Here is a 13,721-nt window from a genome sequence, read left to right as displayed (position 1 = left end):
TCCAGGACACGATGCCAGTGGACCGGATGAGGATGAGGCCGTGGCTGGAAGAACAGATCGACTCCTGTCAGATTCCTGGACTCAAATGGATCAATAAAGTCAGTATAATCATAATCGCGGAAAAAACAAACAATAGATTCCACCTGGGACTCTCATTTTTCACACCTTAACTCCACAGACGGACAAAAAACTGTGAATTTAATCAATAACATATTTTCTGCTGTAAATATTCTACATTTAGAAGCTTTTAGCAAAACATACTTGCTTACTAGTCAACTACTCAAATAAAGCAGCCCTAATTCTTTAATAAATAATTCATACTCTTGAGTGTTTCTCTTTTCAGACATTGAAGGATGGGTCAAATGTAATTTTTATTTTCTTCATTTTAAGGAAGAGCGAATCTTCCAGATCCGGTGGCTTCATGGGGCTCATCAGAATTGGGATTTAGAGAAAGACGCTGGTCTGTTCATGAGATGGGCCCTTCACACTGGTACGGCTCTTCATATCACAACACAGCCTAACACAGTGTCTTAAGATGAACAGAGGAAAGACTTGCGATGTCATGAAAAGAGTCTGCGGCACTTAAAAGTCCTTATTCAGTCCGGGCTGATAAAGGACTTTTATTGTGACGAGGGCAAGCACTTCTTCATCTGTTTCCCTGTATATTATTTTAACTTGTGTTTTTACAAGTTGAAAGGTCAAAGAAAACAGGATTAATCAAAGCGGGGCTGAACTGCTAAAGAAATACAAGAACCTGCTTTAAGAACATTTAGAAGTGTTGACAAAGCGCTAATGAGGTTTAGCTCTGCAATATCAGTCTGGGACAACTCCTGTGGAAATGGTTGGGGAAGTGGAGTATTAGCCAAACACACCTCAGAGTGGGACCAATGTGGGCCATGTATAGTGTATTACCATAGTAACCTTTGAAACTGTGGTCCCAGCTCTCTTCAGGTCAACAATTGCTCCAACAATTGATCTTTTTTTCATCAAGCTGCTTGCAAACTGCCCCGTAGCTCTTTCTAGCATTGTGAAGGTTTATAATTTTGGTCGCATCTGTATATTTTTCTCTTATGTAGGTTTGGTAGTGAATGGAGATATGCAGTGATGTTCTAAAAGCCTTCTCACACTGGTCACATTAGTATGGCCTCTCTTCTCTGTGGACACGCTGGTGTGCTCAGAGCTGCCTTTTGGTCCTAAATGTTCAAACTCGAAAGGCTTTTCTCCATTGCTGAACCGCTCATGTTCTTTGAGAGAACACTTTCCTCTAAATCTCTGACCACAAACATCACAGCTGTAAGGTGTTTCTCTTGTGTATTAGAATGTGCAAATATGTTTTCACACTGGTCATATTCATATTGTGCGAGTACTGTGATGTTGTTTGAGGGTAGAAGCAAAAGTGCCATGCTTTTCCACACTGGTCACATATGAACCCCATTCTGTTGGACTTGGTGGATCTGCTATAGCCACAGAAAGAGATATTTGCCAATATAAGCTACCCAACAGGTCACAAGGGTTAAATAAATACATTGACTCCCTCCCATATGCACTGTTGGGGCCTTTTCACTTCAGTTCTAACTAAAATTAAATGAGCCAACAATTAGAACAAGAATCAGAAAAGGTTTAATGCCATTGTCATTGCTCGCTTTGGTGATTTGGTGCAACACAGAACGATAAACAATAATAAAAGCAGGATACATAGAATCAAATGCATGCATAAAGAAAAAGATAAATTATTACTATGAGATAAACATTTGCATACCATGGCAAGGCAAGGCAAGTTTATTTGTAGAGCACATTTCATACACAAGGCAATTCAAAGTGCTTCACAGCAGGAAAAATGCATTCAAATCACAAAGAAATTACAGAAACAGAAATACAATAAAATTAACTAAATTAAAAATTATCTATCCAACTGATTTTCTAAACTAATAAAATCACAAACAAAAGAGAAGAGTGCAAAGAAAAAATCCTTTCAGTCATATGCGCAGCTAAACAAAACTGTTTTTAGCTTAGATTTGAACATTGTCAGAGTAGAAGCCTGTCTCACATCTTCAGGAAGACTGTTCCAGATTTTAGCTGCATAAAACTGAAACGCAGATTCCCCATGTTTTGTCCTGACTCTGGCACCAGCAAGAGGCCGGTCCCTGAGGTCCTCAGAGTCCGAGATGGTTCATATGGCACTAATATATCCAAGATGGACTTTGGTGCTAGGCCATGGAGAGACTTGTACACAAGCAGAGCTACTTTAAAGTCTATTCTCTGAGCCACAGGAGCCAGTGCAGAGACCTGAGAACAGGACTAATGTGATCATACTTCCTGGTTCTAGTCAGGACCCGAGCAGCAGCGTTCTGGATGTACTGCAGCTGTTTTACAGCTCGTTTGGAGAGGCCAGTGAGCAGGCCGTTACAGTCTAATCTACTGGAGACAAACGCATGGATAAGTCTCTCTAAATCTGGTTTTGACACTATATTTTTGATTTTGGCAATGTTTTTTAGATGGTAAAAAGCTGCTGATGTTATTGATTTGACGTGGCTATTAAAGTTCAAGTCTGAGTCCATTATTACCCCCAGATTTCTAATTTGGTTTGTAGGTTTTAGAGCGAGACTCTGGAGGTGACCGCTAACACTTTCTCTTTGTTTCTGTGGGCCAAAAACGATTATTTCAGTCTTGTCTGAGTTCAGCTGGAGAAAGTTGTTTTGCATCCACACACTGATCTGTTGGATGCAGTGACAGAGTGAATCTACTGGTCCATATTCACCTGCCGATAGTGAAACATAGATCTGAGTGTCGTCTGCATAATTGTGATAGGACACATTTTCACTGCATGCCACATACCATGTACACAAAACTTGTAGATAATTAGATTAAATTAGATTAAAGAGTCAAACTTAATTAGTTCCAACAGCAGAGTGCTAAAACATCAGCATTAGAATAAAAAAGTGTTTTCTTCTTTCTATTGTTCAGGTAAATATCGTCCCGGAGTGGAGCGTCCAAACCCGAGAATGTGGAAGAGTAATTTCCGCTGTGCTCTCAACAGTTTAGCCGACATCGTGGAGGTGAAGGACAAGCACATCAAGAGAGGATCCAACGCTTTTAGAGTTTACAAAATGCTGTCTATAAAAGGAAGCACGTGTAAAGGTGAGAAATACAGAAGTACAAACAAACGTGAGGGCGATGTGCTGATCATATCATGTCTTTTGAGCAGTTTAGCATCAGTCAAAGAGTCAAATGTAGGGCAGGACGACGTGGCCACATGCAGAGTTTGGATTCAGATCTGTGGGAGCTTTTGAAATATTTAATACATCTCTCTGGAAGTAAATATAGATGTACAGAACATGTCCCTTCTCACCTTCTGGGACGATCTCATCCTTCTAAGCTCGGGTCCTCGGCCTGGAGCCTGAGGGTTCTGCACAGTGTCTTTGCTCTTCCTACAACTGCACTTTTCTGGACTGAAGTGTGAACCTTTTGTCCCTCTGTAAGACGATATGGAAATACTGAGTTACGACTGACATGACGTGTGGTGAAAGGTGAAAGTGACTGTGTGGTTGTGGATGGAGACGGTGAAGATCTGAGCTGAACAGAGGGAGACTTGATGAATGAGTCCGAGGGGCCGTGCACTGAGCCTGAGACATGACTTTTACTCAGTGTTTGTGTGTTTCAGCTCTGAAGACAATCGACAAAAGGATGAACATCAAAGTCAGTTTTACACACATTTATACACATAACACATAAGCATAAAGGAAGATGCAGGAAAACCACTACTAAATGTAACATTGTTTTATGTCAAATAAGATTTTCTTTCATTTGCAGGCGTCGACAGAGCAGTTTATTCCTGAGGACGGTTCCACAGACGTCACCAAACCAGACGTGACCAGAGTCAAACAGGAGTGTTCAGAAGAGACCGAGAGTGCTGAAGGTGACATGAACGTCTCTGGATAAACTGCACTCGTTTATGTTCAGGATTAGAAGCTTTATCAAGTGTTAAGTGTGACTTCTTCACAGCTTTCCACAAACACAAGCAGCACAAACTTTGTCTGAACCTCCCGATGAATGAAAGACGTGTAAAAGGGAAAGGAACAGTTTCACCAGCGGCGGCTGGTGGTGCAAAATATAGTGTTTTTGTTTTTTTAAGTGTCCAAAATTGAATATGTTACATTGACTGTATAAATACATATTCTAAAAACACATTTACAACTGAATTGATTAAGTAAACCCACTTTATTTTCACTTTTGGTCATGATAATACAATGACTTCGAGGCAGATTCCATTCGTAAGAAAATACATTTGACATAAAATGACATTTTACACTTTATAAAATATCAGATTGTAAAGAGCAAAACACAAATCTCAGTGACACTGTAACTTATACTGCAGAGTAGCAATTACTACATGACGAGAATATAAAAACACAAACAATTGTTGGTGTTTCATAAAACAACTTCAAAGTGGCATTAGTTACTCTGAACTACATGTGTAACATTTATATTTTTATATTTCATCATCACAGACATTATTGCAACATAGAAAGTTGTTCTTAAAGACTTGTCATTTAGAAGTTAAGCGATACTTAAGCGTGACCTTATCCACTAAAAAAACACTCCTCTTTAGTGTGTTTGTAGTCAAGGTAACGGAGCATGGAGTTTGACACATCACATGGTTGGATTGATATGAAATCAGCCGCTTTCACTTCATCATGAATATAATTTTTATTCACAACCAGCAAACAGTCGAGCAGCTCATTCTGAATCATTTTTTCAATAGTGATATAGTCCATTTTTCTCTGATGTGATTGGATAAAGATTCCAATTTTCTATGAGGCTCAAGGGCAATTTTCAAACAGTCTCACGACGTACGAATATACAACGTATATATATATATATGTATATATATACATATATATAATATATATATAGATTATGTTACACATTTAAACTAATAATGATATAGAATAATTCTGAACAAATATTGTTTTGAGACAAAACAATTGTTGAATACCATTTGACATAATTGGCTGATTGCCAGGAGGGGGCGGAGCCCCATCGCCCTTATTGGACCAGCCGCCACTGAGTTTCACACCAAATATCAGTATCAGCAGGAGGTTCATATATTCCAGTTAAACTGATTAATGTTTTACGAAACACGTCAACGTGATCCGTTTATTTTCTACAGCTTTTGACGTTAAAGATGAACCGGACGACATTCCCATGGAAGAGGAAGCAGGATTCATCAAACCGGAGGAAGAGGACTTTCCGTGCACGATCGTCACTGTGAGAATCGGAGAAAACGGCAAAGTGGAAGAAACTGATGTGCCGGTCTTCAGCTTAGATCCTCAAATACACTTCAAGAGTTACGGACAGAAGCTGAACTCTTTGGAAACGGACTGTTCGGGCGATTGGAACGACGACTCTAAATCTGCAGTGAACAGTTTTCCCCTCAAAGCAAAACGACGGATGGAACACTTATGAAGCAGGCGATCGTAAAAGGAAGCGAGCAGCAAAGACGCCGTTCAGGTTCAGAGATGGAGAAACGTCAGGTGAAGCGTCGGGTTTGACCACGTCCATGTCCTGATGCCCTGATGCCCTCCCACAAGCACAACACCTCCTTTACTACACACACATGAAGCTCAACAGAAGCTCTCGCCTTCTGGAAGTAAAAGTCTCAAATATTTACATTTGACCATGATTATGTACATTTACACAGGCATTTAAAACCAGATCACACAATAATTAGATGGAGAACAGAGAAATCTGATCGCCACAAACACCTTGTGACCAGGGGCTGGGCCATGTCCACAAAAATGAAGATTTCCACATATTTTTGTTGCATCTCGAGAACAATATTCAGACGATATTATGTCAGTCCAACAGAAATGTGCTAAATCATGTCTTTAAACGCTTTAGTTGAGGTTTAATTATCAGAAATAAATAGAATTATCACCTTCCTGTGTTCGAAAGATTTTCTTGTTTGCAATTTTTTTTTAAAACTTTAAACGATAAACTCGATATTAAAATGTTTTTTCAAAACAAAGTTGACAAAATAATCTAAAATGTGATCGTTATTGTATTTGGAAGACAAAGTACATATGTTTTGCATTTTTTAACATTTGCTCTTTCATTTTTGTCTTTAAAACATAAGTTTTCTCTTTTTCACGTTGTTTTTCTTGTCAAAACCTGCACAGGTGAGAACAATCAGAGAGAAATCAGATTACTCACATTTTAGGATATAATCATTAAACTTCAGTGTTACGATTATTGTGAAAGGGGGAAAAAGATGATTTAAATATTATTTATGATTAAGACGGCTTTATTACATTATTAATCCTCAAGTTTGTGACTTTACAGAATCAAACTTTATGAATGACAAAGTAAAGTTAATGTGAGAAACAAAAATACTTTAATCTATCTAAATATTTTTTATTTCTTACGATTATATTGCGACCTGAATAATCTCAATTATCGATTCATTGAACAATCCTCACTCACTTCAGATTCAGAATGTTTACATTTCAATCATCTGATAACTAGAAATCAGAACCTGATCAGACTTTCTGTGCATGGAAACAGTCGTTTGTAAAATGTTTATATATAATGAGCAAATTAGCCTAATATTCCATGTGTTCGTGACGTTCAATGTAAAATTTGAACCTCAAAGACATTTCTGACACTTTGATCAAATATTGTCTGAATATTTTCATCATTAAAATCAGATGTTCCTTTTCACATGGCCCACCTCTACTCACGCACGCTCCATTGGTTTCAGACGCCAAAACAGCCCTGGCTTTCAGTGTTTGGAGGCTAACGCTAAGTCACCATTGTTTACATTTGTGTACAAACACTGGAAGGGTTTGTCGGACGCCCGTGTTCTCCGACATCTCTGTATTTTGACCTTGAACATTTTGTAGTATCATATTAAAGGATATTTACTATTTTCTAATAACTATGGTTCTGATATAGTTCCTGTTTTCTGTCCCAGCACTGTAAGAGTTACACGTGGTAAACCTCTGCGGTGCCTTTGAACACATTTAGTGCTAAACTGTCACACTTGATTTCAAGAATAAGAAATAAAGTAATGGTTTTGATAACACAGGGATGAATAACATTAGCTATTTTTAGACAGAATCAAGATTATTTTAAAGCTGTTCAAGAAAGGTGTAATTGTGTCTTAGTGTGATTTTGGTGAAATGAGTATCTTGTTTTAATACTTGTTTAAGTGTCTAATTTTTCATACTTTTGACATCCAAAGTAACTTCTGTCTTGTCCTCCACCTCAGTGTCAAACTAAGAACAGTTTAGAATATTGTGATGTCATATGAACACAAACTCAGACTTACATTAATCTCAGGCTTAGATTAATCTCACGCTGTACAAGTAAGCTATATAAATAAGAAAGAAAATCAGTTAAATATAGTCACTTGCAGATCGTTTCAACATTAACCTCTGTCCAGTGTTCTGGATCTACACTGGTCTTTCCTTCTCAGTCTGGACTCTCTGGAGCCTGATCTCCAGCTTTTTGAGTCCGACTTTGGGTTCACTTGATCCAGACTCAGCAGCTCTGTCTCCTTTAGTTTGTTCAAGACGATGCACCTTCAGTTGACCAGGTTTTTTGAACGCCCTCCCACACTGGTTAGAGCTGCAGCTTTTCTCCTTATAACTACAGGTTTTAATATGTTTATTACGATTTGACCCAGATGCAAAAGCCTTCCCACACTCTCCACAGACAAATGGCTTCCCTCCGGTGTGGATCCGACGGTGCACTGTGAGGTCTGATGAACTTCTAAAAGTTTTACTGCAGTGTTCACATTTGTATGGCTTTTCTCCAGAGTGGATTCTCAAATGACATTTGTAGCCGTAAAACCTAGAAAGCTCCTTCCCACACTGGTCACATCTGTAAGGTTTTTCCCCTGTGTGGGTTCGGTAGTGGTGTAAGAGGTTACTTGATGTTCTAAAGGCCTTCTCACACTGGTCACATTGGTATGGCCTCTCATCTCTGTGGACTCGCTGGTGTTTTGAGAGCTGCTGTTTGGTCATAAAGGGTTTTCCACACTGGTCACAACCAAAAGGCTTCTCTCCAGTGTGGATCCTCATATGTTCTTTGAGGTAATAAATTCGTCCAAACCTCTTACCACAAACATCACAGCTGTTAAGTTTTTCTCCAGTGTGAACTCTCATGTGACTTTTAAGGTGACTAGACTGTGTAAATTCCTTATCACACTGGTCGCATTTGTACGGCCTTTGTCCTGCATGGATTCTCATGTGACGTTTGAGACTGCGTGACATAGAGAAAGTATTCCCACACTGATCACATTCAAATGGTTTCTCTCCAGTGTGGACTCTCATGTGTGATACTAAGTTGCTTGACTGTGAAAATTCCTTCTCACAAATATGACAGCTGAATGGCTTTTCTCCAGTGTGGACTCTGGTGTGGATTTTGAAATTTGCTGCTGTAGAAAAACTTGTCCCACACTGGTCACACTCATATGGTCTTTCCCCTGTGTGAGTTCTGTAATGAATTTTGAGTCTGGAAGCATTGGCCCATGTCTTTCCACACTGGTCACATGTGAACCCCATTCTGTTGATGGACTTGGTGGATCTGCCATTAACACAGAAAAGGAGACGTCAAGCAAAAAGAATATTAACCCTTGTGAGTTTTGGTAGTTATTTTTACTGTATTAGAAATATTTGGATGATTTTCAGTTACAAACATTAGTCATCAGCAGCATGCAAAAACAGTTTTGTTTTTTTTCAATCTACTCTAGATCAAATCTATATTCATGAAGCCCAAGGAGCATTTATTAGATCCAGGGCAAAATGGAGAGAAGAACTCAGCTTATTTTTGTGGCCTAAAAAAAAGACATCAAGAAAAAAATAGCATTCAATCTTTGACAATTGACAATATAGAAATTTCAGATGAAAAAACAATATCTTAGGAAATATTTAAGTTTTATAGCCAACTTTACAGTTCAAAGTTATCTGTAAAAGACTGTGAAGCTTTTCTAACTGAGATGGCTCAACACATCCCAAAAATAGATTATAGATTAAGCTACCCCAAATAAATTGTATGTTTGCTGTAACCCGACCCAACATTTTTCAAGTGGGTCGGTCGGTAGGTAAATTCTTACATTTTTTTTTTTGAAGGCAAAAAAAAAAAAAGATAAAAATGTTGCCATTTTTTGACCCGGAGTGACCGCCAGGGGTCAGGCTTCAACAGTCCAGGGGTCAGGCTTCAACAGTCAATGACGGAAAACATCTCGATCAACCAGATCAGGAGACTAAATCTCACGATTTTAAGATATTTCAAATCAAGCTTTTGTACGCCGCAATCCTTTAGTTTGGTAAGGAGGACCGCAAATGAAGACGCACCTGCTTTGCGCAGTGCATTAATAGTCCTTTGAGATGAAAGATGAAAATATTTGACATGGCGCTTTAGGAAAGACCGGTCGGTGAGTCGACGAAATTATTGAAAAATAAAACAATTTGGCGTTTTTTTAACAAAATGCAGATATATTTTTTGTCAGTCGGCTAGTTTTATTCCGGGTCGGTCGGGTTACGGCAAACATTTTGCTCAGCCTTATAAGAAAACGTGTGATAGTCCGATATCTATAGATGAACTGCAATCTGCAGATGATCTCCTCATTAAGCCCCTGGGTCAGATGGACTCACTGCAATCCGTCACACTTTTATTTTTCAGGTTTTTTAAGGGTTTTTTAAGGGTTTTTTGAAACCTGCTCACTTCCAACTACTATGAAACATGGGGTTATAATTTCCATTCCAAAACCTAAGAAAGATCCTAGAATCATAGAAAACAGAAGACCTATCACACTTTGTGAAATTCTGATTATAAGATATTAACATACATTTTTTCCTCTCGTCTTCAATCAGAGCTTTAAAATATCATTGCGGAGACACAATCAGGCAGATCAATTCATAACAATATAAGACAGCTTATGGACTTTACTGAATACAGAGACTTAATAGAAGATGTTTTTATTTTAATTTTGGACTTTTACAAGGCCTTTGATACAGTAGAACATCCTTTTATTATTTCTCATATTTGGCATTACATTTAAAAACTTCATTAATGGACTGTATAAAAACATAAATAGCTGTGTTCTTCTCTCAAGGGGCTCATTTATTAATGACAACATGCTGTATTCCTAACTTTATTTTTAACAAATTGGGTAGACTAAAACTTCTACTAGTATGTGATTATGATATTAGTAAGCTTCCTGTGTCCTTATCGGAGTTCCATAAGTAAATGTTAAAAGGTACTGGAAAATGTTATATGTTCATAACTTCTCTCCTCATTCTAGAAGAATGTGCTGCTGTTTTTGTTGATCTGTCAAAGGCCTTTGATCCAGTGGATCACTGTGTTCTCTTGGATCGTCTGGATGTTTTTGGGTTCGATACAATTTTTTTAATAGAGCTCAAGCTGTTTCTGTTGATGGCTTTCAATCTAAATTTTCTCACCTTAATAAAGGTGTTCCTCAAGGCTCCGTCCTTGGACCACCGTTATTTACAATTTACACAGATGGTTTTCAGGCTCCTCCACGTTAAAAAGTTTCTCAATTCAAATAAAGCTTAATTTCCCTTATCACAACGTTGTGGTCAATGAAATCTTGCAATAGTTTAATACTAACACAAAACTGTAGATGTCTGTGTGGGTGACTGGTGTTGCATCTTGGGAGCAGAGAACGTGAGAACGAGGCCTAATCAAGCCTTGTTATTGTACCATGTGTCATCTGTTGTTATGGAATAAATGTGCATCATCTGGAAGATGATTTAAATTGTGTATTAGAGTTATTTTCTCAATGAAATTGGATATTATTTGGTCTGTGACACTGTACTATGTTACATGTACTACTTTTTTTAAACACAAGATGGCGGAGTGGAGAACATTTTGAGGCATCGACATTTATTCTTTCCTGTAATCCTCCATGTTTGTTTAGACACAACGGACAATGCGTTTGTCTGATTGGTTAATCCGCCTGTCAATCACTCCCTCTGAAAATTGGAGGGACTGGGTTTGATTCCAAACCAAAACTTCTTTGTTAATTATTTTCAAAGCGTGTGGTCTTGGCTGGTCTGGCAACTTATCAAGGGGTCACCGACCTTTTTAGGGTCGAGGGCAAAGAGCTGGTCGACTCGAGAGCTGCCACTAATTCGATTAAAGAGTCAAACTTACAGATTGTGCAGCAGGGGGAGGTTAAACGCAGAAGTAACAGCAGAAAGTCCTGGAAGAGCTTTGACCAAAGAACAGAGTCTGAAGGTTCACTCTCTCTAAAGTTTAGTCTCGTTCTTGTCCCAAAGAGAGCTGCTGCTGTCTCTGCTCCTTCACTGTCTCTGCTCTGTCTCAGTTGCTCCTTCACTGTCTCTGCTCTGTCTCAGCTGCTCCTTCACTGTCTCTGCTCTGTCTCAGCTGCTCCTTCACTGTCTCTGCTCTGTCTCAGCTGCTCCTTCACTGTCTCTGCTCTGTCTCAGCTGCTCCTTCACTGTCTCTGCTCTGTCTCAGCTGCTCCTTCACTGTCTCTGCTCTGTCTCAGCTGCTCCTTCACTGTCTCTGCTCTGTCTCAGCTGCTCCTTCACTGTCTCTGCTCTGTCTCAGCTGCTCCTTCACTGTCTCTGCTCTGTCTCAGCTGCTCCTTCACTGTCTCCGCTGTGTCTCAGCTGCTCCTTCACTGTCTCTGCTCTGTCTCAGCTGCTCCTTCACTGTCTCTGCTCTGTCTCAGTTGCTCCTTCACTGTCTCTGCTCTGTCTCAGCTGCTCCTTCACTGTCTCTGCTCTGTCTCAGTTGCTCCTTCACTGTCTCTGCTCTGTCTCAGCTGCTCCTTCACTGTCTCTGCTCTGTCTCTGCTCCTTCACTGTCTCTGCTCTGTCTCAGCTGCTCCTTCACTGTCTCTGCTCTATCTCTGCTCCTTCACTGTCTCTGCTCTGTCTCAGCTGCTCCTTCACTGTCTCTGCTCTGTCTCAGCTGCTCCTTCACTGTCTCTGCTCTGTCTCAGCTGCTCCTTCACTGTCTCTGCTCTGTCTCTGCTGCTCCTTCACTCTTCTCTTCCTGGTTCTGTGAGAGAAACAACACAATGTTGGCTTTCTATTGGCTCACATGAGCCAATCAGAAGCCTTTGGGGGCGGGCAGCCTTGAAACACTCACATGAGAGAAATCATGCTGTTCTAAAAGTCAATATAAACACAAATAATACATATGAATATAGTACTTAATCCTGCAAGGTATGGGAGTGTTTAGTGCTTCCTATGCTTAGTCTAAGAGAAAAGAGGATGTTGTAATCACAAAATGGACAAATCTGAAACTAGAGCACATTCCAGGGAGATGAAGCAGGACGTGGTGAAGAATGTCCCAGAGCACTGCTGCCTGTAACAGCACAGTCCAGTCACGAGAGGGGATCCACTCTGCTCATGTGCTGGGATTGTTGAGGAAAATGTGTTTTTGATCATGAAATAGACTAAACTTGAGATAAGCTTTAACATGAAGACTAGTATAGTCTTAGATTTATTCTATTTCTTCCAAATCATTTATTTATTACACATGGGCCCTCTTCTGCTTGAACATGGTGTTTGTTATGGACAAACCGTGACTAGTAGAGAAGTCCCATAACTGAGTATTGGACTGAGTTGACAAGGTCCCAGATGGCGCCGCTGAAGGCTGCCTCGGCGTGCTCTTTGTTTTGTCTGTTTTTGTGCATAAATCATGTGTCAGCGTGTTCTTACACCCGTGAAGAGCTCTTATCCATCAGAACCACAACTTCTATGGATCTAGTTCCAGTTTTTTTAGCATCTGCTGCAGAATTAGCCTCGGGTCCTTCTGCGCCTGAGGAAACGCCTGGGATTTTCCTTTCTAGCGTGAACTCACGATCCAAAAAACTTTTCTTCATCAAAACTGGTTGTTTTATCATTGTTCATTGTTTTATGTTGCATCGAATCACCAAGGCAAGTTCCTATGTTTGTGAATTCTGTTCATTGGCAATGGCAATAAACCTTTTCTGATTCTGATTTTTCTGATTCTGAGATCAATGAGGTTTTAAAGACAGTTCATGACAACATCATTATTCCCCATGGATTTCAGAACCATGTGCTTGGGCCTCAGAACTCCTGCCATGGACACAATGAAGAGTTTCCTTTGGAGCATAAGCAGTCTCTTAAAGGACTTGTTCGAGGTAGTTGGGTGGAAGAAGAAGAACTTGCTTGTCACTTGCTTCTGTATTTCAAAGGATGTTTATTCACAGAAAACAGCATCAAGTCGACTTATGCCTGTGGAAGCTCCAGTGTGGTCAGATCAGGATTTACCCTACAATAGCTTCACAGTACATGTTATACTTATCCCACACAAGGCAGAAACACCCCTTTGACTGCCCTTTGACCTCTATGCGCTCACCAAAGATGTTCACAATGCACTGACAATCAATGACTGGTTTAACATCATATTATATTCGCAAAATGGGGGGGGGGAAAATCACATTCGGACTCAATTAGAGAATGTCAAAATTGGACAGGCTGTGGGCTGTGTGGGACTGTTATTTTGGTTTACGTGTGCCTTGACTTCTATCTTTTTGTTGGATGTCAACTGATTATGATTTGTCTCTCCGTCTAAACTGTTTATTTATGGCGTTCAATCAAATTTGAAGAAAAAAAGAAAATGTATGTACATTTATAAGCAACAAAAATGTCCTTATATGTTCTTCACTACAGTGAAGAGGTTATGCTGTCAAC

The 13,721-nt window shown here is 39.6% G+C and overlaps 2 protein-coding genes across 2 annotated transcripts; one reads left to right on the top strand and one right to left on the bottom strand.

Moving 5' to 3' along the window:
- On the top strand, window positions 1-5,921 carry LOC140354771 (interferon regulatory factor 9-like). Its single transcript, XM_072440004.1, has 6 exons — window positions 1-98; window positions 391-490; window positions 2,965-3,138; window positions 3,662-3,696; window positions 3,811-3,916; window positions 5,171-5,921. The coding sequence occupies exons 1-6, from the start codon at window positions 12-14 to the stop codon at window positions 5,464-5,466; spliced, it is 798 nt and encodes a 265-aa protein (XP_072296105.1). The 5' UTR covers window positions 1-11; the 3' UTR covers window positions 5,467-5,921.
- Window positions 5,922-7,431: 1,510 nt separating this feature from the next.
- LOC140354752 (uncharacterized) lies at window positions 7,432-11,353 on the bottom strand. Its single transcript, XM_072439982.1, has 2 exons — window positions 11,182-11,353; window positions 7,432-8,589 (listed from the first exon to the last, which is right to left on the bottom strand). Exon 2 carries the CDS (start codon window positions 8,565-8,567, stop codon window positions 7,455-7,457), a length of 1,113 nt encoding a protein of 370 aa, XP_072296083.1. The 5' UTR covers window positions 8,568-8,589; window positions 11,182-11,353; the 3' UTR covers window positions 7,432-7,454.
- Window positions 11,354-13,721: the final 2,368 nt, after the last annotated feature.

The sequence above is a fragment of the Eucyclogobius newberryi genome, unplaced genomic scaffold (assembly GCF_026437365.1).
Source record: "Eucyclogobius newberryi isolate DKJ021-1_F unplaced genomic scaffold, fEucNew1.0.hap1 SCAF_11, whole genome shotgun sequence".
NCBI classification, from domain to species: Eukaryota; Metazoa; Chordata; class Actinopteri; order Gobiiformes; family Gobiidae; genus Eucyclogobius; species Eucyclogobius newberryi.
Note: the sequence above shows the minus strand (reverse complement) of the source record. Positions and strands in the feature narration are given on the sequence as shown.